We start from the raw sequence: 26,254 nt of genomic DNA, 5'->3' as shown, positions 1-26,254 counted from the left end.
AAACATCCAAAGAAGCAGAAGTTTACAAATGTTTATTTTACAAAAGAAGAGCTAGAAATGATGTAAACAGAGCTTTATAGATCAATCTAAATTGTGGCTTCTTTTTTTTTTAATACTGTGAAGATGGTGCAGTCTTTGAAGAGGCAGCAGTGTGAGTGTTTATGGTACGGATAAAAATCGTCTGAGTTCAGAGAAAAATTAATGTCAACTCCACACACAGAAATCTGAGTGCAGACTCCTTGGAGACAGCTCGCTGGGGGAGGAGGGGTTGGAGGGGTTAAGAAATAAAGAAAGTGGATTCTGTCTACAGTTTGGGCATCTTGGCAGCATTGAGGCGCATGGACACACAGGAGGAACCGGCAGCGTAACGCATCTCCCTCAGCATGCCGCTCCATTGCTTCTTATCCTCCTCATACCTAACAAGAGAGAGCAGAGTCAGATCTCAGGGGAAACACAACACAACGTCGTTAACCAACGAAAAGAGCACGTAAAGCTTGGTCCCTGTGACTTACTGCCAGACGTCAGTGACCTCTGTGGGAGCCACCTCCTTGTTCTCCATCTGAACCATAGTGAAGCCGCCCACAGCGTACAGGGAGCCGCCATTGCTCAACAGGTTGACAGAGCTCCTCTCCTGCGGAAACTCTGTGAACGGCTCCCACCTGAGGAGGTACAACATTAGGAGAAGGTCAAGTAAGATGGAGGTCTCATATTAGTTGGTTTTTTACCTCGGTATATTCAACATTTCAGTTCTTTTTAGTGGTTGAGACTCATTTGTGGTTTGTGGAGCCCCAAACTGTTCAATATTATATAAATATAACAAAATAATATAAATAAATGTAAAATAAATGAACCAATTAATTGTAAAATAAGAAGAAACTCACTGTGAAACTTTATTTCATCATTCTTATTTTCATAGTTCTATTAATTATGTAACTTTTTATTGCATAATGTGGTGTTTCATAATACTACTCACCTTTTAGACAATCACATGTCTAATGGACTGTACTTGTATAGCACCTTTCTAGTCTTCCAAGCAAAGCGCTGTACACCACATGCCGCATTCATCCATTCACACACAAACAGAAATTCATTCATACACAGCATCTGGAGCAATTTGGTACCGCCGACCTTCTGATAAGTGGACAGCCCGCTCTACCTCCAGAGCCACAGCCACCTATTATGCTTTTCCTTTGTCTCTGTCATATATATATATATATATATATATATAATGTTACAGTGTCTGATGTTGATAGAAGGAGGACAATGCATCAAATAATGAGGTAAACATGCAATAAATGTTTATAAAAGTACTCCCTGTGAGCAAAAAACTCAGAATTCAGACTTCTCTGAATGTTTCAGATAGAGGGTGAACTGCATGAAGGCAGTATAAGATAAAAAGGATGTTTTTGAAAAGTGAATCATGCAAAACTACTCAAGGACAAAGAATACAAAGCTGGAAATGAGCATAATAGGTCCCATTTACGAGTTCTGAGTGTTGTGATTGTTGTTGGGAAATTACAAACACAATTCCTCAACTAATAGGTAAATCGAGTTCAAACAGAATCATACTTGTTTGAGGTGAAATCATAGGCTTCACATGTCGCAGTGAGACCCTCCTCGTTGACTCCACCAGCCACCACGATCTTGCCGTTGTGGACGACGGCTCCGAACATGGATCTGGGTGTCTTCATGGCCGCCAGCTCCCTCCACTCTGACTGCTTGTGGTTGTATGCAAACATCTTGTTGAGGGCTTTGCTGTGGATACAAAGGAGGGAATTTAATTGTGTGATTTTAAGTGTCAAAACATGAAACATTAAGAGCAGCACATATATAAAGATAAAAAAAGTTTAGCACACAATTGGAAATAACAATCATTTTGAATAAATTGCTTTATAAATATGATTATGAACCCAAAACCGTTTAGACTGAACGACGACATTCTAGAAAATGTCATAATCATTACCACTTATTTTACTAATGGACTGACGGTATGTTTCAGCATGAAGCCTTCATCAGTGCGTTCTCTTTTTAAAGGACACAGCGTCCAATTAGCAAGAACAGCTACATCCTTGAGAAATAGAGAAGATCCACACATCCAAAAAATAAGAAGTGAAGGAAACAGAATGTAAAATCAAATAAACAAACACACAATAGTAAAAACTACAGTAAATAAATAAATAACCAGTAGAAAGATAAAATAAACTACCTTTGACTACCTGGTGAAGGTTTGATGCTGTTTGTTTTTAGAGTTAACTGGACCAATAAATGTATCTTAATAAAAAAGAGAGCCTAGAGTTTTCTCGTGATATCTGTCTTGAATATGTCTACAAGTGGATGCATCTGGACACAACAGATAATAGTGTTGATATTAAAAATGGATAGGAATTATTGGTAAACACTATAGTTGAGGATGAGGACTGGGAACGGTCCTGGAATTATTGGCTATGTGGCCCCAACTGGTTGGCAGATAAGGATGAATGTTTTAACCCCCTGTAATCTTCATTTAGGATAGGAAATATTAATTATTGGGGATTTTGCACACAACTTTTGGCTCCAAATTATGTGAATTATGGGTGAAAGTGAAGATTGAAGTGTGTCCCAAGAGTACAACTTTGTAGTTTGATTCTCTGACGTATGATGTATATACATATTTAAAATCTACAGATTAGGTTATGGGCGTATGTATTTTTATATCTATATCCTATACATTTGTTAATATGTTGTTTTGTGTTTTGTATGCAGTGTTACTTATTCTTTAGCCTGAAAACTTATGTTTTTAACTTGAGTCATGCACTGTACTTTTCTTTGTATAAGTAATAATTCATTTCTCACATTCATTTGATTTCTTTTTCCTTTCAGAGGTTTGTATTATTCGGCCTTGTGGATCGGCTCTTTGTCTCACAGGTTTAATTAAGTCCCCGCTGATTGTTAATTGCATGGTGTGTCCTTTAAAAACTCTGATCAAGTCTTGCACACCTTCTTTTGTGAGACCAGTGACGGTAATTCAGTGCAGGAGAAGCACACGTGTTTCTTCTTGATTAGCTGAAAACACCACATTGATTGATTAGCTTATTATTAGATACAGCATTAAACCCTGAGGTTTGAAGACTCGCTGCACGCACTGCAAACACAGTTTAGAATTACAGCACACGTAATGATCAGTGGTTCGCTCTTGGGCAGAGAAAATAAGCAGATGCTTTACTATCACTGTATCATTCAACAAGAGATGTGCAGATCAGTATTTTCCATTACTGTAACATATTAGAGCGTCCAGGACTGTAGCAGTGTAATTGTTGTCTATGACATACTGCACAGCCCTGCAGTCTGGCAGAATGATAGACCACAAGCAGCTGCAGCTCATAGCGTAAGGTCTCACACACACACACACACACACACACACACACACACACACACACACACACACACACACACACACAGTAACTCACTTGTCATCTGTCTTTCCTCCAATGCAGTAGACTAGTCCTTTGTGGGAGACGACAGCATGGCCGTGGATCTTCAGAGGAAGCTTTTTGGTCTCACTCCACCTCATCTTCCTGATAAATGAATATTGAAGTAAGAGTTTAAACTATAATAATCAATAATAGTTATTCAGTTCCCCTGAATTTGCTGCAGCTGTCGTGCTCAGTTCTTCAAATTCTTAATTGTTCCATGTGTGATTTCTCTTGTGGTAGAGCCAAATCAATCTGGATTTGTGATTAATTTAAATAGGTTAAATATCCTGACTGTAAATCCAAGAAAAGAACAGCTCCATCTTCACTGGAGAAACAACCAGAGCCAGTTCAGAAGGTGAGATCACATCAAAACATGATTAATTATACTCAAACACATTTTCCTTTTATATTTTTTTTCATTTCCGGAAGTTAATTATCACCTGAGAACTGTACAAAAGCTGAGTGAAACAAAGAAAAAGTGAGCAAATAATACCACTAACTCAACATCGTAGCACATCACGGTGTCCAGTGACTCGTTGGTCTGGAGGTCTTTCCCAGCCACGGCAAACAGCAGGTTCTCGCTCTCTCCGATGTTGAAGAGGCATCTTGGGGAAGGCATGGGCGGCAGGGCGACCCAGTCAGATGAGAGTGGATCCAACTGTCAAGAAAAAACAACAACAAGTACATTAAAACAAAGAGCGGAGGAAGCACCCTCTTAGCACCCATTAGCTCTGTGTTTTATCTCATCACGAAGGAGAGAATGAATCACCGTACTCTAGGATATCCACATATTGATTAAGCTGTGAAATGTAGGTATTTAAGGCCTGAACCACTTCCTCCAGTGCCTGTGTACCTTAGACCAGATGGGCAGGATGGGGAACACAGTGCATCGACTGATTCAGAAGGATTTAGGAAAAACTGTCCCAGGCCCAGGGATTTAGTTTTTATTAAGACATTGAAATGAAGTACAAAAGGAGGTTTAGATGAGCTAAAATATTTCCTAATAAGTTTGGTGAGCTAACACTAAGAGTATTATTATCACAAATATTCACAGACTTTTAAGATACTACAAACCAGTGCATGACATGTGCCAGTACTCACAGCTACTTATTTCTGTCCACATGAGTGCCCTTCTTACGCTGTACCGCCACCCCCTGGTGAGTCTAGAGTATGCAACCCCTCAACACCCACACAATGCTTTATTAACCGCCCTACTCTGCCTCTGATTGGCTAGTCTTCCTTCGTTGGTGATCGGTGTAGTTGGTTAGGTTTAGACACGAGGACCGAGATGGTTAGGGTTAAAAAAAAAGGTCAGGGTCAGAAATTAACGGCCACTGCGTTCATGTGTTAGCACGTAGCTCACTTAATGCCGAAAAACATTCCTGAAAATGTTAGGGTGTGGTTAGGGTTCTGCTGAATTAGGGTACTGGTACAAACACGGTTTTATTAAGAATAGTTCATTCTGTTCTTGCTGAGAGTTAGTGGAGAAGATATTACTCTCATGTGGATAATAATATAATAATCTCACTATCTGCAAGAAAGTGAACACAAATATTTCCCAAAATGTCAAACCGTCTCTTTGAATAATTCATTATGCAGCATTTTGTAATTGAGGGAACAATAAAAAAGTATCAAACGAAAGAAAAATCTGTTTACCAAGTAGAAGTAACACTGCAGGGGTACATCTTTGTTTTCCTCGTCCACAAACAGTCCTCCAATGATGTAGAGCTGGTTCCTCTGAGACGCCAGGCTGACGTGGTTACGTGGCACCTGCTCCGACATAGCCGCCAGGAAGCACTCATTCTCGCTGACATCATACGCCACCGCTGCCGTATCATTGATCATCAGGATGAACTCACGCGTGAACATGCCGTGTCTGCGGTTGTCATTCAGGAAGCCAGGGAATAGGCTGTCCTCCTCTCCTCCTTCATCATCGGCCCCCTCCTCCCCCTCCTTCTTCTTGGGTTTCTCCGGAAGTTTCCCCTTGAAGGAATCCCTGATGACCTGGATTGTCTTCTGGACCTCAGGATCAGCCTTGATGATCTCATCGGTCTCCACTTTGTCTTTGAAGTACTTCTCTGGCAGCAGGCGGAAGCGGATGCAGTTGAGAGCATCCTTCAAGACCTTGACGCGCTCCTTGTCATGGCGGACCCAGGCCATGACCGCCTCGAACACCAGCTCCTCCTTCTCCACGTTCAGCGAGTCTCCACCGATGATGGCGAACAGTTCATGGGCTGCGAGCTTGAGGAACTCCTCGTCTTTGTAGAGGAGCTCGAAGCGGTCGGCGATGAAGTTGCGTGCAGCCACAGCGAGCCTGGGACAGTTGAGCACCAGGCCCATCCTGAAAATGGCCATGCAGTTGCCCAGAGAGAGCTTCTTCTGAAGGTAGTTGACGCAGACTGTAAAGACAGAAGGGATCTGGAATCTGTTTGCCACAGCAATTATATCCTGTACATTGTCATCGGTGAGGTCAATCTCGGCCGAGTAGAGGTACTGGACGATCATGTCCAGGATGGAAGGGTTGACATCATCCAGGACAACCTCCTTGGTGTTCTCCACCTCCTTCCCGTCCTCTGTGAAGAAGATCTCCCTGAAGTAAGGGCTGCAGGCGGCCATGATCAGCCGATGGCAGGGGAAGCTGCGGTCGCCTACCTTCAGGGTGCAGTCTACAAACTTGTTCTCATTCAGCAGCTCCTTCAGCCCGTCCTGGAGCAGGGTGCTCTGGAACAGGCGCAGCTCCTCCTTGATGGCATTGGGGTCCATGGTGTGTCAGGAGGGGGAAACAATGGGTGAACAAGGGGATCTGTGGAGAGGAGAGAGGAAGGAGATGGCGGCCACAGGTCCTTTTGGCAGTCGGTCCTGGATAGAAAAGGCAGTGCAATGAAAAGGTTCCCAGTGTGAAGACCCTGCAATTTAATCCCACCCCACTCTAAATATAGTTCCCTCTGCCCCCTGCCTGGTCCAGCTCCAGTGGAATCTGACTGGGCCAGATCACAAGCAGCACAGGCCTCGGCTCAAACAGCTGCTGTCACAGACTGAAAGAAGCAACTGGTTGCTCAGGCTGGGGATATGCCACCATGATTCAGCTCCCAAAAGTGTCATGTGGCCGACTAGTAGCGGAGACAATGCTGTCAAAGCCCTCAAATAGTTCACCTCAAGCTATACGTATGACTGGGAGCGTATTTAGAGCAGTCGCTGTCACATTCAAGAATATGTCTGCTCTTATGACTTTAGACCGATCATCCTTTTATTTATATCTGATTGTCATTCATTCATTTTACATTTATTCAGTCTATTATAGCCAAATTAACTTTTCTGATTTACCCTTGTCCTTACACCAATTTATACTTTGTAATTCATATATTGTGACGAACAAACACACCATCTATAAATCTAAATCTAAATAATATAATTATAGTCACTATTACTACCATAGATACTACTAGACCTGCAACAAATTGTTATTTTCATGATCAATAAATCTCTGCTGATTATTTTGTTTAAAAAAACAGTGACATTTGAGAAGCTAGAACCATGTTTTCTTGACAAAATGATTAAAATATAATAAAAAAAAAAGATAAAAATGTTTTCTACTAAAGTATCTATTATTTTCCTCAGCTTAATGTAATCACTTTGGCCAAATGCCTGAATTCCTCAAACAAACCACCAACATCAGTTCAAAATCTTGTTTTATCTTCTTATCTTATCTCAGCGTGTCTTTATTTAAGTGAGATTGAAGGGCACAAAAACATTGTGCTAAAAATGGACCAGACAGGTTTGGGTGCAGCAGCTGTGAAACAGGTGAGAGCCACACATTCAAGCTGTCCTGTCCACCAATCAGCATGCCTCTCCCTTTTCCCTGTGGGGTGTATTATTGTCCAGCTGCTTGTGTGTGCTTGTGTGTGCTTTGTGTGTGTGTGTGTGTGTGTGTGTGTGTGTGTGTGTGTGTGTGTGTGTGTGTGTGTGTCTTTGTGACTGTGTGACTGTGTGACAGTGTGTTGCTCTGCAGTTTACAAACCTTTCTAAACTCACGTCAATCCCGGAGATAATTTCAGTGCTGAAACCATTTACTCACTGTGTTTTTTAAATGCATCAATGCGCAGTGTAAAAACTGGCAATTAAAAACATTAATGACATATGTGAATCAACAGGGATCTTACGTCTTACTTCTGTGGCCTGATAAAGTGTGAGGAGTGTGTAGAGTTAGGTAACATTTCTCCCGTGGGCAGCACTAAAGATAGATCAGACTACGCCACTTGTCGAGGAGTGTCTAACATGTAATTTAAGCAGAAGGGGAGAGCAGATTCTGCGTAAGAAAGCTCTGCTACTTCCCTAAAGCCACAGTTGATAAACAAAGCAGAGTTCAGGAACATGTCTCGCAAAAAGAATAATTTTTGTAAAGTATGTAGAGACTGGGTGAGAATTACTGGGTGGGGTGTGGGGGTTGTGGTGGGGGGGTTGGCTGAAGCTTAGGTTGCACTTTTTTAAAAAGGGCTCAACAGCGTTATATTCTTTGAACCCTCCCTTTGACTGCAGCATCCTCCCAATACACTAAAATAATAATATTGCACTATAACAGTACTGAATTGGTAGAGCTCCTTTAACCTTTAATAATTCAAGAGACAAACCGTTAAACTATTTGAACCAGGTTTAAACATTTCATATCAGACATTTAATTTTTACAAAATGTGCCACCAAGTGAAGGTATTTATGTGAAACAAGTGATTCCTTTAACCAAATATTCCAGCCATTCTGTGTTATGTTACGCTAACAGTAAGCACCCGTTTTAAACGTATTAGGATATAGTCTTATGTGCAAAATAATATATATAAATCAAGTTTGGCTAACTATCAAATCGCCTTTGGACTGAAAAGACATGCACAGAATATGAAAATCCATATTTATTCTGTCTCCAAACTGGCATATTGGCTCTATTTGCGACTTATTTGATATGGAAAAAATTATTTTTTACGGAAACTAATTTGGTCTCTTGTTCATATAATAAATCCCACAAGATAAGGCAGAATTTCAAGCCTTAATAAAAATGACTATACCCTCCTTTTTTCCACCCCTGCTTCTCCAGATCATTTCCATACAGTCCCTGATCATGAACATGCTGCGTTTGCACATGCTGTATTACTTTAGATCAGATTTATTAAAAATGTTCGACATCAAATGGTGACCATGTAATAAACAGTACAATATGGATTTATAGAGTCAGTACAGCTGAGTAACATAGTGACAGACCAGTTACTCAACAATGGAAGTCAAATTCTGCTCAAACAGTATCTTCTTCTGTCCCAATTTAAGAGACATCCGCATGTGTTACCCAGTAGAGGGCAGTGCGTATATGTGTGTCTGTCCATCAGTGTTATGTTGGAAGATTACTGCTTGAACAAATGAAGTTCGTGGTAAGAAGAAAACAATGTAAACACAAATAATCACATTTTCATTCAGAAAATCTAGCAAAAACACATTCAAATGCATAAAAGTTACAGCGCATCAGTCATTTTTATATAAAAACAAAACAAACTAATATTATATTTTAGTGATATAAGTGGTGGAGAGGCTTCATTTCTGTTGTGTGTTATTGGCTCTTGTGATTATGCACTAATATACCCTACAGTGATTTTTGAGTAGAGAAATGAATAGCTACACTGTGTCTTTATGGCATATTGATTGATTGCTGCGCTTTATATTTTAGACATTGACAAGGCACCAGAATTACGACTGGTCATGTTCAGCGAAGCAGTCAATTTTTTCACAATCTTTGCAGCACTCATCGACTGTGTGTGAAAAAAAATGTCCCATGGGAGTGGGACTCATCGGGGAGCTGGACACACACAGCGAGAGTGATTATCTGTATTCCTGAGTAGATGGAGTTAGATGCTGATATAAAACAAACAACAACAATGGAGGTATCTATCAAAGCTAGGCTCTCTTTCACTGTAATTAGAGGAGGATCATTTTACAATAAGTGCTACAGGAGGGGGCACAAAGACAGGAACTGAAATGAAACGGAGATAAGGGAGTGTCAGTGTACACGTCTATGCCTGAGAATTATGCAGAAACTTAACATAACCCTGTGAAAAATGGCTGGTATTAGCTGCCCCTCCTTGAAGTATCTACAGCAGATGTAAGACAGATGCCTTCACTCAGCCTCCTGGAGAAAAACAAAAAAACATATGAGAAAGTCAATACTCATACTCAACATTTGGAACCAATCAAATTGTAACAGCCTCATTTCGGTCGAGGAAATTGGAGAAAAAGAAAGAAAACGACAGATTTTCTGTTCGACAGGATGAATAATAATAATATGGCAGAGATCAATCTTTTAAGTGTACCTGTTGATCTTGCAATCACACACGTCCTCTTGCACTCGTCCTCTGTGTCAAAGCGGTTCTTGTTGCCATTACAGCCGCCGTACCAGAACTGGGCACAGGCGTTGGCCTGCTTGTCGTAATACCAGCGGATGTTATAGTCCCGACACGTGCCCTGGTCTAGAACCAAGCCACAGCGAGGGTCCAGTGGTACAATCTCTGCAGGAAAAGATGTCACATAATAGGTAAAATAAGGTCAGACCACAAATAATGATTCACCATCTCTCTTCCTTTGATGACCCATCCACCTAATCCCACCTCAAAGTCTTCTGCGCTCTTCTGAGGCAATATCTGTTTTTTCACAAGTAGGAGCAGATTCTATAAAATGATCAATAATTGGCCTCCCTGCTCCTCATCTACATGACCTCTTTACAGAGCCTGTCAATCACAAAGCACTTATCATAACTCGGGAGCCATGCCACTGCTTCATACTCCACGACTGTGGTCACTGCAGACAGCAGTGGGCTGCAGGGACCCCTCTGCTACTCGTACTCTAAACAAACTGGACTGGAGCTCATCTATCAAGGCCTGAAAGACTTCGACAAAACATGAAGGGATGATGAATTAGCATTAGTATACACGCTCTGTATTAGACTAGTTTAGTGAATGCAGAATCTGGAGAAAAGGCACAAGATTAGTATAGAAGCTGACATTAAACTGGGAATTGTTTTTACAGTACAATTTACACTATCAGTCTGACACATTTGATTTAATATTTATCATCATAAATTACTAAAATGATCTGCACTTAGACTGAATTATATCACCTTATTGGTGTTATCCAAGTGTTAAAAGTGAAATATTATACTCAAGTAAAAGATGAAGATAAAAATCTTTCACTTTTAGTCCTTATCACAGACTTTCGTTATCAATCTTCTACCAACATAAAAATGCTTAAATGTAAGAGAGCTGAAGTTGGTTAACGACTGCAGCACAGACACAGGTGAGCACACTATTCTGAGACATACTCTGGAGTAATGGTACAATATATCATTGGTCATGATGAATAACATTAGCCGAAACAATCATGGCTGTAGCCAGCGAGGAGGTCACCGAGGTCCAGACAAAGTGTATAATCAGGAGTTAAGAACGTCTTTTTCTGTGCTTTAAGTGTCCTTTGGGCAGCTGAACAGCTCTGTGAGCAACTCATTATATTACATGATGTACATGTAAAGGGTTGCACACGTCCATTACAGCCCTGTCATTGTAATCACTCCATGTAACCTACATACACACAACACTGAGTGCAAGATCGTCAGCACTGTTTGTTCAAGATCTGAGCTCACAAACTGTTAACCTGCATGCTGTCAAAACGTTGTTTTCAGTGGCAAAAATATTCACGTTGGGAAATAATCAAATTCATTATAGTAAAGTTACACTGCACGACAGCAACTTTGAATAAACAAACAATTAGCCTACCTTGCTGCCGTCACTATGTCTGTTTTCACCTACTCCAACAGGGTGATGAAGGATCATCAGAGCATATATGCCCAAAATAAATATGTTCACATGTATGAGAGAGAATTTCAGATTCCTTCTGCTCTCTAATGCTGATTAGATTAAAGCTGTTCAGTGATTATTAGGGCTGTGCATTGGCAAGACAATAATTATTAGCAGTAGGTTTGAGTTAATTCTCAGATACCTCAGATGATCTCCAGTGGTGTTTAAGTGATTTGTACAGGACACAGTTGTTGGTTCAAACTAAACCACAGGTGCAGTTTAAAGTGCAGCTTCTAAAGGACACAGCAATGAATGAATAATAAGAGACCACATGAGTTTAATTTTAAATGTTAAACCTTCAGCCACAGTGTTGAAAATGTGTATTAATAAGTCTTAAATCAAACATGACTTGTGAAAAACAACTAATGTTTCACATCAAGCTATTTTTCACAATAGTTAATGGTCACATTTTTAACACAACTGTGTGCTTGTTGGAGGAACGATGCATTTAAAGACACAACCTCATAAACATTATAATAAAACACAAATACTTTATTTTAATGGAGCCTGCAGGTGTGATTCTTATTATTTCTGTTGCCTGATGAGTGTCTGTCATTTACAGGAAACTGCACTTCCCCCTGTTCATTTTCTTTTGTTGATAGTGTTTCTCTGTAATTATTATCAAACTGTTTATTGACTGCTGTGTTTTGTAAATGGATATGTAACTATCATGCCTCTGCATGAACTGCCTATTAAAGATAAATGAGAAAATATAATAGTATAGGAGCAGAATAAACGGTCTGTACCTTTGGGAAGAGCTGGCCTTTGTGTGGGCACAAGTTGTACAGATACACCTGAGGTTGATATGGATAAATGTGTAGAAGAAGACGATGAAGATGAGGAGGAGCCTCGGGTGCTGGAGGAGTCTGGCCTGATGTCTGTTTGGCGGTTAAATGTGTCCCCTCGCTCGGTTCCCCAGTTTGTTGTGTCAGTGAACACGTTCTGCCGTCCTCCTCCTCCCTAATGGGGACAAAACCAGCAAACGAGGGTGAAACACATTCACCTTATACAACATACGTGTGAATGTGCGCTCATATGTTCCATACATGTGCTGTGCTGGATCCTTTGCTGCCCTGCTGGGTGGTCTCTATCTGGCCTCCGTCGATGTGAGTGCTGGTGCCAGTGTTGGTGCCGGTGTGTATTTGTTGCTCAGTCACAGGACGGTAACCATAGCCACCGATGGCATAGTTCCCGTTGTTGCCATTCCTGTTGCCGTTGTTACCGTTGGTTCCATAGCCGTTGTAGCCGTTAGTTATCTTGTTATATATCAGGGCTCCGTTCTCGTCCTCACAGAACTGGCTGACCAACTTGGATTCCAGAGCTGAGACAGAAAGGAGAAGGAGAGCAGAAGTCAGAGCCGGGGACACAGGATGTGAAATTTGTTGGCTTTGCTAGCTTTAGGTAATGTTGGTCTGTCGGTCAGTCCACCATTTTGGTCCAGACTGAAATATCTCAACAACTATTGGATGAAATTAAATTTTGTATGGACATTAATGGTCCCCATACGAGGTATCCTATAGACTTTGCTGTTCCTCTGACTTTTCTTTTAGTGGCACCATGAGATGCCATGAATTTGTTACTCATACTCCCCTCAGGATGATGTTTAATAATCTATGGTTTATGATTTATTTGTGATATTAAAGGATCATAGCTGTGGTTTTTTGGCGCATATTTTAGTTATTTATTTGCAAATTGTACTCGTTTCTAACTTTGAACCATTTTTCAAATCATAGCTTAATGGAAGCAGCACCTGGCTTACAACTGAATTACCATGAAATATATACTTTGACAATGACAATCCAGGTATAGTTTGACATTTTTGGGAATTCTCTTATTCATTTTCTTGCTGCAAGGTTTAATCAGGAGAATAATTGTTTTATTGGCTGTGGGAGATTGTGGCTAAATCTGATTGGATTAACTGAAAGACGAGACGTCCATAGCTGATAAATGTGAATGAATGAGGCTTAAAGAAGAAGAAAATCCATACCACTCTCTGTACTACTGTCTGTACATGCCAGAGCAAACAGGTGATTAGCTTAGCTTAGCACAAAGCCTGGAAACAGGGGGAAACAGCTAGCCTGGGCCTATCCAAAGATAAAAGAAATCTGCCTACCAAGTTCATAAATCATCATTATCTCATCTGTTTTATCTGAAAAGGAATGTAAAAACCTCCCGAGTCTCGTCGCAACAGTTAAAACCAAATTAATGTTCCCTGTGATGAATTACATATCAGAAGCAAGTCTCTGCAAGTTGGTTTTCCAACTGTACTGTACTGACCTGAATGAGACATCAGTTTGTATGTTATGTTTTAAAGTAGTCAAGATTTCTGTCTAATATATACAAAAGGTGTGATCTTGTACAACAACTATTTATTTATACTAGAAGAGCAGTGAAGATACTTATATTCATCAATTTGTTACCTCAAATCGCACTGTAAGCATAATAAGCTAAAAGCTCCACTCTAGTATCACTGCTGACACCAAAACACTATGACAGGTAAGTGTTTCTAACCTGGCAGGGTGTTGAAATCATCGATGAGGAACATGTGCTCAGCATCTGGGTCCGAGGCAATAAGATTCAGCTCTCTCATGAACTCAGCCTGCGTTGGGTCCGAGGTGTTCACAATCCCTAGAGCAAACATCTCAATATTGGCAGCATGTGCTTCTCGTACTGCTATATCCAGCTTCACTGGCTCTCGCTTGTCCGTCTGCCCGTCAGTAATCACAATCGCCACCTTGCTGACTCCCAGGCGTGAACTGTAGAAGGCCTCCTGGGTAGCCTTACGGATGGCTGTGCCGGTGTAGGTGCCCTCCCCCATGTATGGGATGTTCCTGATGGCCTGCTTAATGTCCTGTTTGGTGACGTAGCGGGCCAAGTTGAACACCAGCTTCACCTCCAGGCTGTACAGCACCAGGCCAATCCTGGTGGCGTTGCGGCCCACTGTGACTCGGTCCACGAGTGCGTTTACAAAGTCCTTGATGATCTCATAGTTCTCTGGGCCCACGCTCTCTGAGCTGTCAATGACAAACACCAGCTCCATAGGCCTCTCCTTACACTTAATCCCACATCCTGAAACCACATCACATCAGTATATGAGATCATGGATGAAATGTCAGTTTGACGAGGTTCACTCTGTGGAATCTGATCTAATGATTTACGGATAAAACGAGACAGTGGCTTTGATACAGAAACTAAATCTTCTCTTATGACATTTGTGCAGCAAAGTCAATACTGAGAAGGGAAATGAATATTGCAAAAATCACAAGATACTTTACCACATATCTCTTTGATCATTCGAATGATGTCCTCTCTCTGAAATAAAATACCAACACAGTGTGAGCACAGAAACAAACACGAGCACTTACTGATTTAAATGTCAGCAGTGGATATTCAGACGCTTTACTTAAAGCTACAACAAGGAGTTTTTAACTGGTAATGAAACAGCTAGGGTAGGAAAGGTTGGAGAAATTAGCTAGAGGGGAGTAGATTTTGAAAGTATCCAACCAAAAATCCCACCCCTCCCTTTAGATCTCCTTCCAAAGCTACTTCCCCATTCTTCTCTGCCATTCTTGTGCCACTTGCTCGGTAGCTTTAGCAAATATCTGACTGGCTGGCTTGTGGAAGACTCCGGTTATGTGCAAAGGTAGGCAGGCAGGTCACCCAGCCAATCATTTTATTCGGCCCAAATGAAAATGGATCAATACAGTCCTTTGACTGCTACACATACTGGATTTCTTTTCAGAGCATTTGAACAAATATAACAAAAAAATGTCCTGAAATACATTACCTACTCTAGCTTTAATACTCTGTACGATCTACATAAACAAATATCAGCGAGAAGATAGAAAATGGATATTTCTACATAGTTATTCTTAATGCCTAAAATGAAGCAGTGGGAACAGTACTACACTGTTTGTCCACAGGGTCCGCTAGCGTTACAAAAGAAAAATCCCTTGTAGCTGCTTTAAAAGATGCAGTGTGTAGGATTTAGTGGTATCTTGGTACTCATTCTGCACGAAAATGATCATTGCAAGTTTTTGGATTACTCAAGACTGTATTGATGTGTGTGTTGTATTTTACTGTAGTTGTTTAATATTGGCCTAAACCCATAAAGGAACACCTGAACCTTCACTATACCAGAAAACTAAATCTGGACATACATGGTTCTCACTTTGTTTCAGTTGTAATCTGTAAAGTAGTGGAGTAAATATTTGCCTCTGAGATGTAGTGGAGTACATAAAGTAAGTATAAAGTTAAATAAAAATGGAAATCAATTACCTGAGTAAGTACCCGAGTAAATGAGTAAATGTACTTGTATATAATGTATATGCAAAAGAGACTCACAGTGAGGCCTGCCTCCCCTTTGACACCAGGTCGTCCCTAAGATAGAAGAAAAAAACATTTACCAGACAAATATTTGCTGACATGAATAATTACAGCATAATTCTGTTACATTCTCACAGTGCTGAGGAAGGTTCAAACCCAGTCACAAAGCAGTACACAATAAATGGACGTATAAAAGCATCATCAGTGTCACTCACAGGTTGCCCCGAGAGTCCGGGGTCTCCCAAATCTCCTTTGATTCCCTTCAGCCCCCTCTCCCCCCCCAGGCCACGGTCCCCCTGTCACAGAACAGTGATTAGAACATAATATGTGAACATGAACGCTCATCCAAAAGTCCCAGACAACATGGTGACTCACTTTAGCTCCAGGAAAGCCTTCTCCAGGTAGCCCCCTTGGCCCTGTCACGCCCTGGGATCCCTGCTCCCCCTGAATCAAACACATGTATTAACTATGTTACATGTGCAGGGCAGACAGAGACCTCTCATATAGAGGTTACAGATAACCTACCTTTGGTCCTTGAACTCCTTGACCTTGTGGCCCTGTTGGCCCTGGAGGGCCAGGCCGCCCAGTGTTACCCTGCAGCACAGAGGACACAGTGAGCAACACATTGGAGGGGACTTTATCCCATTTTTTATTTTATACAATTTCTCTTTTTTACCATCTAAATTCCCAAATGAATTATAATAAATAATAGGCACCATTGGCCCTCCCTCACACACTATTGTTAACAAATCCCTGTCCTCTGCGGGTTGTCCCAAGTCCAGTGTGTAACATTTAGGAGGATCCATTTGCAGAAATACCTTAGAATGAGACGTTTTTTTTTTTTTATCTACAGAGGCAGTGCGTCCTCTTCTATGGAGGTCGTCATGTTGAACTGCCAGGTTTTTACATTAGCCCAAAACAGACAACTCAAATACAGGCTCTATAGAACTTCAACCACTAAAACTAATCCATGAAGTCATGATTCACTTAAACAAATTTTCTGTAACGTGTATCACACATTGTAACCAATTATTCATATTCTTTGTGTAAAATGTGTCACCGTCATTTTTCTTGGAGATTTTTTAAGGTGAGGATAATCTGTTTTACAAGAGTCATCAATTTCTGACACCACCGTTCTCTCAACACGATATAGTCTGCCAACATGATCTGCTTCCTCATTTTCTTCCATTAGTGGCGTTAGGTGAGTCCTCAATTAAATCTTGACCTCCATCGCTGTGACAGTGCTCAGACCTGTGGAAACACTTGTCTGGAGCCTGCAGGGAATCTGGATGTGATATCTGAGCACACGTGGATGCTGGGTGTTGCCTCGGTTAGGCCTGTTAGACCAAGTGCTTCTCATCAGACACATATGTCTGCAGAGATTCACACTCTGCACCAATGTGACAGAGTGCTGTGGGGAAAATCATGATAAATACCCTGAACAAATGAACTGGCAGCCTGTGAATATAAGGCCCCCGTGGTGGGCATGTTAGCACACAAGATAAAGCACTCTCCCTTTTTTTCAATCTGGAACTGTCTGACGGCAGCAGAGATGTAATTCTTTGGAGAATATGACTCAGTCATGACCATCTGGTTGTATGTCAAATAAAATTATAGAAGGATTTCTGCTTAAGTATTCACATTACAATGTTGTCCTTGTTGACTTGTGTTTGCAGAAACAGAACACAAATTAATTTTTTTTAAGGCGATAAGTCATTTTAGTTCAAAGTGACGTAAAATATGAAAAAAGGTTAAAGTTATGAGTTACCGGAGGTCCTTGGAGGCCTTCGCCCGGAGGTCCTGGTAAACCAGGCAACCCACGGAAACCAATATCCCCCTGCAAAGAGGAAAACACAGGGAAGAGTTATGAACATTTACAACACAGCAATTTACAATCCATCAAATAAATGAACTTCTGTCCAGAGTAAAATCTTGTTTCCTGTAATTAGTTTCCTCAAACAAATGACCAAATCTTTCTCTGGGGTGATACTTTCACTTCATCTACAATGCAGATTCAAACACAGCTTTGAAATTGATCTTACAGTATTTGACAATTGCTTTGGTCTCGTTTTCACAACAGCACAAAATGTTAGACTCCTGATTCTGGCCTCACATAGCACACACAAAGGACCCATCTGTATCGTATTAGGAGATACGTACATTAGGTTGTAATGTATCGCCTCGTTTGACAGCATTGTGTATGTTTACAACTAAATTTGAATCTTTCTAATCTTCATCAACACAGAGTCAGCAGTGGTCATTTCCTTAATATAAAACAAGGAAAAAATGCAATTTATGCAGACATCAATATTTGAAATGATGTTGAGTAAGAATGACTTTTAAATGTTCAATATGTTGAATATGTAAATAAGGTGGTCTAGTGTCTGACTTTACAGTGAATCATTCACAAAAGATGGAATGATGTTTATATCTTTCTGCTCAGTATCGACCACGGTCTGTTTTAGTTTAAACATCAAACCTCCACAGCTGGCAAACACTGAAGTAACAAAAATTACAGTTCCTGGAACTGCCACTTGAGGCTGGTTACAGAAGTGAGTCGATGTTTACAGTCTGAAACAAAAAAATATTTTGGTTGCTATAGGTAAATATACCATTCATGAGAACTGTACAGTGGGTACATTTCTATATAATGCCCCCCTTTAAATAATATTAAAGTAATGCATAATTAAGGACATGGCTGCTTTGACTGACAGGTGGATGGCGTCACAGTAACCAGGCCCGCATCAGCTCTACCCACGCTCCACATCTTTGCCCATTTTTGGATTAGCCAGGAACCAGTGGAGAGGGCGACAGCCAGAGCCGACCACTCTGAGTTTCACAACGGCTCTTCAGAAACCTATGTGTGACGTCACGTAGACTACGGCCATTTTTAATGACACAATTGGTATTATATTTCTAATGCTATGAACTATGAGAAAATTAACGAGGAATGGAAACAAGTAATCTTATAAAGCACACAGGTTAGTCGAACAGATCCAAGTTCTCACCTTTGGTCCAGGGACGCCAACTCCCTCAAGGCCGGGTTCGCCTTGAAGTCCAGGCAGACCAGGAGGACCCTAAACAACACAGAACATGGAGGTACAAATACACTATTAGAGATAGTGAAATTAATGAAAGAATAGTTCGACGTTTTCCTAGAAAACTGGTGGAGACTCCAGGAAGCTACTAGAAAATGTGATTTCTTTCATCGGTTTATGCCCAATTCCCATACGGTGTCTCCCTAGATACGGTCTTAATTTAGGAAAATATATCCAGGAGATAGATATAAGGACCAGACCTACTGTAACGTTTGGTAATAAATGTCTCATTGATAGATATATGGCTGGAACTGATGTGTAGAATAAGGAAGACAAAAGACGGATCAATGATTTAATGTAATGTGTATGAATATACAGATTTATGAGCGGACAGGTGGGCATGTCAGTATCTAAATCAGTTCCTCACCGTGGGGCCGGGATAGCCGTCTCCTTTGGGACCGAATGGACCTGCAGAGCCTCGATCTCCGCGGTCACCCTGCAATCGACAATTAGGTTAAAAGTCAATAATTCATTCACGCAAAGGACACAACGTGATTTACAGAAGGATGTTCAAAGGAAACTGCATCGGAATGTGGATGTAAATGGACACATGTGCTTTCTGCTCCTCTGCGTGCTTTTGTACGGTGCAACACATTAAGACAAGGGAAGGTTAAAACTATACAACATGTTGTAGCATTTTATGAACTGGGAGTTTGAACAAATGTTGGAGCAAGGACAGATATGCAGATTTGTGTATCCTCTGAAATTTTTCGACATCTTCTCTGATCTTGCTGGATGCTGGGAAACGGTCCTCATGGTGAAAGATCTGCCTCTCATTACTTTCATTGAGCTGTTCAGCCGTGACAACCTGCTTGCAAAATCTGACTTCAAATGTGTGTTTCGGCTGGCAGACATCCAAGACATGAGTCAGACAAGAGTTAAATACGTTGTTTTTTAGAACGAAGGTTTAGTGAGTGTTACCTTTGGACCAGGAAGTCCGTAGCCAGTCTCTCCAATTGGACCAGGAGGACCACTTGGGCCAATATCGCCCTAGAACACATGTTAGCTCTAATTAGCTCTATATTGTCATACTACAGTCACGACATATATCATACATCCTGAACATGCATTCTTTCTGGGGGCAGCTGCAAATAAAAAGTCAGATAGTATGGATTCTTATGGGGACATTACCCTACTTCTCAATTGATTCATTGGCTCCATAAACAGTTTCCTAATGAGTTTATGGTCTCAATCTCTGATCTCAAGTCTTCTTCCATACAGCATGATGTTCATTTAGTAAATTATGGTTCAATTCCGAGTAAAATAGAAGATAAAGCAGGGTATGCTTTTGGGCGTAGCTACCTTGTGATTGACAGTGAGTCCGTCCAGTGCATCTCACAAAACTGAGATCAAACTGTCAAACTATCAAATATGAAACAAGATTCTCTTACTGCGTTGCCTATTTGTAGTTGAATCTTTTTGCATAATGTTTTTCTGTGATACAAGAGTGTGTATCCACCATTTGCAGCTATTGATGACTCAAAATTATGTGCAGCCAATGAGCGCAGCTCAACTCACAGTACGTCACTGCCACTGACTCCAAAAAACCGTCACAGTGACGGACATAATGCCAAACTTGAGGCCTTAAAATGGCACAAACCAATGGCTGATGTCACGACTGATTTACACATGCTTATGACTCAGTAGAAGAATGTGGGGGTGTCTATATGTGCAGAGATCCTGCCCTCTGCATTTTCTAATTATTTTTCTGTGCTCAGTACGTTTCTTGACGTCTACCTTTGGCAAAACGCAGAGTGTGAAGTCGGGACTCTGTAAAAACCTAGTGACAAGATTACATTTCTCTCTCCTCTGCTCTTTGTCTGTCTTTAGTGTGGCCGCTGCTGCTCTTGCTTTCTGATGCTTGTCGAGCCGTACATTTTGAATGCAAGACTTCTACTTGAAATGCAGTGTTTTTAAATTATGGTACATTTTGTATCATGCATTCACACAAGGAAACACATAACTCCTGACGCCTGTTTCACTCTATTCCACTGATAGTGGTGGCAATAACCCGCAAATAAGTGGCAAAAACCCGCAAATAAGTCTCGAAGTGCAACCGCAAAGACAGTGCATGTTTTGTGCAAATTTTTTAGGAGGTAAAAGCATTCAACATGTTTACTAGACTTAAAATATACACATAATGCACAGTTTTCTGAAGTCACTAGAGTAGGAATAGTTACCTTGGGCCCTGCGACAAAACGGCCTGGTGGACCAGGCATGCCCAGCCTGCCTTGTGCCCCTGGTTCTCCCTGATGAAGATGAAAGCAAGCCGAGTTAAAATCTTTAATTTCACCATTCACACACTTCCAAATCCAGGACTCAATTAAAAAATGACTGAATTATTTAACAGCTAATAATAGCTTAATTGCGCCTCACCTTTGGTCCTGAGGGTCCAGCAATTCCAGGTGGACCAGTCAAGCCCCTTATGCCTCTTTGGCCTTGGTCACCCTTAAGGATCACATTGAGAATACAGTTACTAATCTGTTAGCTGTGACTTTAGACTTTAGTGACTTTTGTCTCAAGTCAGCACTTGCTAAAGTTTTAGCAAGACATGCAAAAAAGTGAGTATGAAATGTCATGTCAATGTTTTTACCTTTTCACCCTGGGTGCCAATTCCAGGTGCCCCCTCTGTTCCCCTGAGACCTATAGCTCCTGGCTCACCCTAAAGACAAAAACACACTTTTTTATATTAGATCAAACAGACACATGTAGATACAGTAGGTGGTCAGTTAAACTACCTTCTGTCCAGGAGCTCCGTCCTCCCCTGGCAGGCCAGGCAAACCAGACAGTCCTGTCGATCCTGGCTCACCCTGGGGACAGATTCATGGATCTGTTTCAGTTTATGGATTGGAAAATTAAAGAGCATAGATGGTTGCTGCTGATGTAAGTTTTGACTCACCTTAGCTCCAGGGTCTCCAGCCCCTCTCTCTCCTGGGGCGCCAACCTCGCCTGGCAAACCTTGGTCTCCCTGTGTGGGACAAGGCAACATGACATCATCTTATTCTCTGACTATACAATGTTGCTAATGTTTTGCGAAGGAGTGTAGCTTTGATGACTGAGACCATTAAATAATTAAAACTAAAACTGTTGGCCTTGATGGCATTGAGAGTGTATGAACAAACCTTGGAACCAGGCATGCCCTCTCCTTGTGGGCCCCTGCTCCCTGGTGGCCCCCTTGGTCCTTCCATGCCCTGCAAGGATAAACAGATGCAGTTATAAAATTACTTAACACTATACCTGTGTAATAAGTTTGGTAATCTCACTTATTTCTTAATGACACCTCCAGATTGTTTTCAAACATGTAGTCTTCACACCCAACCAACACTGACTCAACTGACATCACTTGAGGGCATTAATCATACTTCACACAGCTTCCTCCCAAACCACAAAAGGCTTTATACAACTCTCTTCACACATCGAGGTACTCTAGCCTGGGAACTAGACGAATCTGCTGAGCTCATGATGTTTAATTTGTTCTGGCAGATACGTCTTCACACTCGCAACTCATCCACTCATCAAGCTCCTGCATTGTAAAACTCCGGCTCTCTCCTCCAGATCGTTCAGTTTGCCAACGCGGTACTAATGCCACAGCCTGTACACTCTAGTTTGAGTAATTTCCTCATGTTTTTGGACTGCTGATTAATCCTGTGTTTCCCTGTGTTCTGGTTCACTTCTCCTTGAGATTCACCTGCCTCGTTCTCCTGTCACACCAGACCAATTACCAACTCCGCTCACGCTGCTCGTCTCCATTTGTCTGGGTTTCACAATAAACTGTATTAAACTGTGACCAACGTTGTAGAGTCTTGCACCTGGGTTCAGAAAATGGACCAGGAACCGGCCACCACAACTCGTGTGTGTTGCTCAGCTCTATGTCACATGTTTCGTTGCTCTGATTGGTTGTAGGTCACGTTTCCAACTGCGTCCAGAGGCATTTTGGACTAATTTGCATATGTGAATTAGTTTGGAGTTCCCCTTTAACCTACAATATAAGTTAAGTATTGCTGCCATCTTGTTCTATTAAAATTATAAATTAAGTGAAATGAAACGCTTGCTATTTACAGCCTGACAGTTTTAAACATTTTGGATTAGCTCAGTAATACAGATATTTTTTTTTTTCCAGTGATGAACAATATTAACAAATTATCATTCCTTCTTTCACAGTTAGCTGAACAGTAACTGGCATTTAAAGTTTGGCTTAAACACATCACCTTGTGCTTTAAACAAAATCATCTGTGCATTAATAGAGCTTACTTGTAGTGCAGTGTGAGAGGCACACACACCTGTTCCCGTCTCTTCCGCATGTCAGTGAGCAGTGGACTATAACCATATTCCGACAGTAATTAACTTGTGTTTTGATATCAGGGAAGTGATCTTTGGCTCAGCTGTCAGCAGGAAACAGTCTCCTCTGAGTCTCCAGCTGTTGCTCCAAAACATGAACAGTTTGCAACTTATGCAACATGTTGCTTTAATTACGACAGACAATCAGTCAGACTGACCTTATACAGGGGCTACATCATCCTATCTAATTAATCTTTTTTTCTGTTATCTGGAGCCCAGGGGTGGGGTGAAAAACCCCATAGCTGGTGTCTCTTCACAGTTCATTCATTAAATAGCAACAATAACCATTTATTTATTTGCAGCTCTTTAAGGCTGTACTGAGATATAGCAATTCGACATCAGCATGCTAACATGCTGATATTTAGCAGGTATGTTTAATGTGGCCACCATTTTAGGTGGAACATGTTAACATCACCTAACAAGCACTTAACACAAAGCACAGTTGATGCTAATGGGAATGTCAGTGGTTTTGCAGGTATTTGGTCCTAAACCAAAGTATTGCACAGATTACAATTTAGACCTGCTGATGGCTCCAGATGAAATGTTAAGGGGTCACCCAAGTGATTACATGTCTGAACCAAAGCAGTCAGATGTTGTGTTTTGGTTGCCATAACAAATTCCCATTTTCCAGTTTGACCATATCTTATTGTTCCATTTAGATATTAAGGCTTAAGGTGGAGTACAAATCTTCATGCTTTGCTTTGTTTAGTATCTATTAATGTAGTTGTACCAATTTAACACTGTTATATTATATATTTTCAAAAAGGAGGGTCTTGCTATGTGTAAGGTTCAGCCCCCCTACCTAACTCAATCATTCTTGTACAGTCAGAAACACTGGTGCGGAATTTACCATAAGGAATAACATGTAAAACTGTAATAGTATAACAGTCTGAGTCATTTTATCAAATACTTGCCTTCTCGCCCTGTATGCCAACTCCTGGGAGACCGAGGGGCCCTGGAAGACCTGGAGGGCCAAAATCCCCCTACAGGTACAGATAAGAATGGAGGTTAATGATGATAACAGCATGTAAGTGTTGATAGCATTACAGTGCAGCACACAGTGCAATTCATGATTTATTGCATGTTGAAAGCACCTAAAACGTGCATTTCCTTTTGGCTCAGTAATGAATATATACTGTGAATTACATCGCATGAGTACATTCATGCAGTAAAATACACACAACTTGTGTCTTTTCATCAGTCACACGCAACATGAATGGACTATGTTAACGCACAGAAAACCCTGTAGGCACTGGTTTGTCATTACCACATGAAAACACTACAATTATCTAAGATGAACTTCACCACAAGGCTACAGTAAAGCTGTCAGTACAATCACTGCTAAGGACTCCTGCGTAAAAATCTTTATGGTTTTAAAGACCTATGTGGAAGCAGTTTCATTCATTCTTAAACGTTAACGTCATATTGCTGTAACATAAGATGAATTATGTAACTTTAAAACACAAACTCAAAGTCTTAGTCATCCCATCAGTGTCTGTGAGCTAAAAAATTGCCAGATGGCTGCAAAGATCTGCAAACACATCCTGAAAGGTAGAGAGAATACCTTTATGTAATTGTATGACTGTACCAGTGCAGAGCTAGCTTTCCCACATTCATCAGGGCAAAACTGTGAAGCTGCACTCCTCCTACACTAGTTTTAACCTTGATTCATCACGTGTAGATGGTGACCTCCTATATAACACCATGCTGAATGCAATCACCGGTGGCTCTGCCAACTCTTGGCCTTCTTCGCAACAGGACTCTGGCTTTATCTTTATGCCTGTGTAAAGGCATTTGAGCCAGGAGACTTATTTACAGCCTGTCTGTGCTCTACCTTGTCTCCTTTGATTCCAGCGCCCGGCTGTCCTCTGGGCCCCCGTGGCCCCTCCAAGCCTCGCTCTCCCTGTGAAGACAGACAGAGGAGTTATTGCATTTTGTTTCTTGAAATAGCAGGTAATATATGAAAACATGACAATGCAAGAGCATATGTAGGATAATGGGAAGAAAATGCTGTGTTTTCTCAGTCTCAAGACGAGTCGGACAAATGGAAAAACTTATTTTCACGACTCTCACATAAACCCATATCCACATAAATCACCCAGTACAAACAGATGATAGAAGCCAAATGTGGGCTTTGTGATTGAGGTTTGGGTAAAAACATTCCCTTTTAATTCCTGTTTATGTTAATGTCTACATGTCAAGATTGGGCTTAAGGTGATGGACAGCACTGTTTACAGAGGCAATATCCAGACAGAGACATTTTATTGTTAGACAGTTGTGGCAGTGAAGTGAAAGTAAATTGTTACTGCACACTGTTGCCACAGAAACCAACACAATGCCCTTCAAAGTCACTGTGAGTTATTCCAAGACCCCGCTGACCCAAAATGTTTCCTTCTGTTGGTTACCTTCCCTTGGACATTTACTATACAAACTGATGTAAAGTACCTACAGTTTGTCAACAGAGGACAGTTTTAACATTCCTCACCTGCAGGGGAAGCTTCTCTGTACCTCCCAGAAATATTAATCTATGCGAGTGATTTGTGACTTCATAAATGGCTTCATACATCAAAATGTATCCATAAAGGCAATGTGGAAATGTAAGACCCCCAGATTACTAAACAGGAGAAGAGTGAAGCTGTACTGAGGAAACGATAATGTCAACATGCTCACACGCTCAGAATGACTAATAATTAATGCTAATATGCTGATGTTTAGCAGGTATAATGTTTACCAAGTTCACCATCTAAGTTCTGGATAAAAGCATGCTAACACAAAGTACAGCTGAGGCTAATGACTAATGCCATTAGTTTTGAAGGTATTTGGTCATAAACTAAAGTATTGGATAAATCAAAACATTGAACTTCTGATGCCACTAAAGGAAAAGTTAAGGGATCACCAAAGTTATGATTTTCAGGGGTTAATGTCTGTAGCAAATTTCATGGCAATCCATCAAAAGGCTGCTGCAACATATTTAAAACCACAGATATGAACTTCATGGTGGTGAAAAGTCAGGGGAACACCAAAGTCATCAGGGTTCAATTTCTGAGGACCATGAATGTCAGTGCAAAATTTCATGGCAATCTATCCAATATATGTTGAGATATTTCAGTGTATAAGGGAACATTACTAACCTGTTGGTGTTGCTAGAGAAAGGTCAGAG

General features: G+C 41.0%; 2 protein-coding genes across 3 annotated transcripts in view; both read right to left on the bottom strand.

Annotated features, from left to right (window-relative positions):
- Window positions 1–17: 17 nt before the first annotated feature.
- LOC127378512 (kelch-like protein 41b) lies at window positions 18–6,334 on the bottom strand. The gene is made up of 6 exons (XM_051427395.1): window positions 5,109–6,334; window positions 3,953–4,110; window positions 3,447–3,554; window positions 1,570–1,755; window positions 513–659; window positions 18–416 (listed from the first exon to the last, which is right to left on the bottom strand). Exons 1-6 carry the CDS (start codon window positions 6,213–6,215, stop codon window positions 305–307), a joined length of 1,818 nt encoding a protein of 605 aa, XP_051283355.1. The 5' UTR covers window positions 6,216–6,334; the 3' UTR covers window positions 18–304.
- A 2,254-nt stretch (window positions 6,335–8,588) lies between these two features.
- Window positions 8,589–26,254, bottom strand: part of LOC127378511 (collagen alpha-1(XXVIII) chain) — a 31,583-nt gene continuing 13,917 nt past the window's right edge. The window contains exons 15-36 of one of the 2 annotated variants that reach the window (XM_051427393.1): window positions 24,929–24,997; window positions 24,009–24,077; window positions 21,879–21,947; window positions 21,656–21,724; window positions 21,495–21,566; window positions 21,350–21,418; window positions 21,133–21,204; window positions 20,937–21,005; window positions 19,678–19,746; window positions 19,124–19,192; window positions 18,667–18,735; window positions 17,427–17,495; window positions 16,184–16,252; window positions 16,034–16,102; window positions 15,874–15,954; window positions 15,677–15,712; window positions 14,608–14,644; window positions 13,844–14,401; window positions 12,379–12,653; window positions 12,079–12,292; window positions 9,797–9,991; window positions 8,589–9,615 (exon numbers count right to left, since the gene is read on the bottom strand). In XM_051427393.1, coding sequence (XP_051283353.1) covers window positions 9,608–9,615; window positions 9,797–9,991; window positions 12,079–12,292; window positions 12,379–12,653; window positions 13,844–14,401; window positions 14,608–14,644; window positions 15,677–15,712; window positions 15,874–15,954; window positions 16,034–16,102; window positions 16,184–16,252; window positions 17,427–17,495; window positions 18,667–18,735; window positions 19,124–19,192; window positions 19,678–19,746; window positions 20,937–21,005; window positions 21,133–21,204; window positions 21,350–21,418; window positions 21,495–21,566; window positions 21,656–21,724; window positions 21,879–21,947; window positions 24,009–24,077; window positions 24,929–24,997 — 2,376 coding nt within the window. In that variant the 3' untranslated portion in view covers window positions 8,589–9,607. The remainder of the gene's footprint in view (window positions 9,616–9,796; window positions 9,992–12,078; window positions 12,293–12,378; window positions 12,654–13,843; window positions 14,402–14,607; window positions 14,645–15,676; window positions 15,713–15,873; window positions 15,955–16,033; window positions 16,103–16,183; window positions 16,253–17,426; window positions 17,496–18,666; window positions 18,736–19,123; window positions 19,193–19,677; window positions 19,747–20,936; window positions 21,006–21,132; window positions 21,205–21,349; window positions 21,419–21,494; window positions 21,567–21,655; window positions 21,725–21,878; window positions 21,948–24,008; window positions 24,078–24,928; window positions 24,998–26,254) is intronic. The other variant, XM_051427394.1, reaches the window with a different exon arrangement.

This window comes from Dicentrarchus labrax, unplaced genomic scaffold (assembly GCF_905237075.1).
Source record: "Dicentrarchus labrax unplaced genomic scaffold, dlabrax2021, whole genome shotgun sequence".
Lineage (NCBI taxonomy): Eukaryota > Metazoa > Chordata > Actinopteri > Moronidae > Dicentrarchus > Dicentrarchus labrax.
This window is presented reverse-complemented; position numbering and strand designations above follow the sequence as displayed.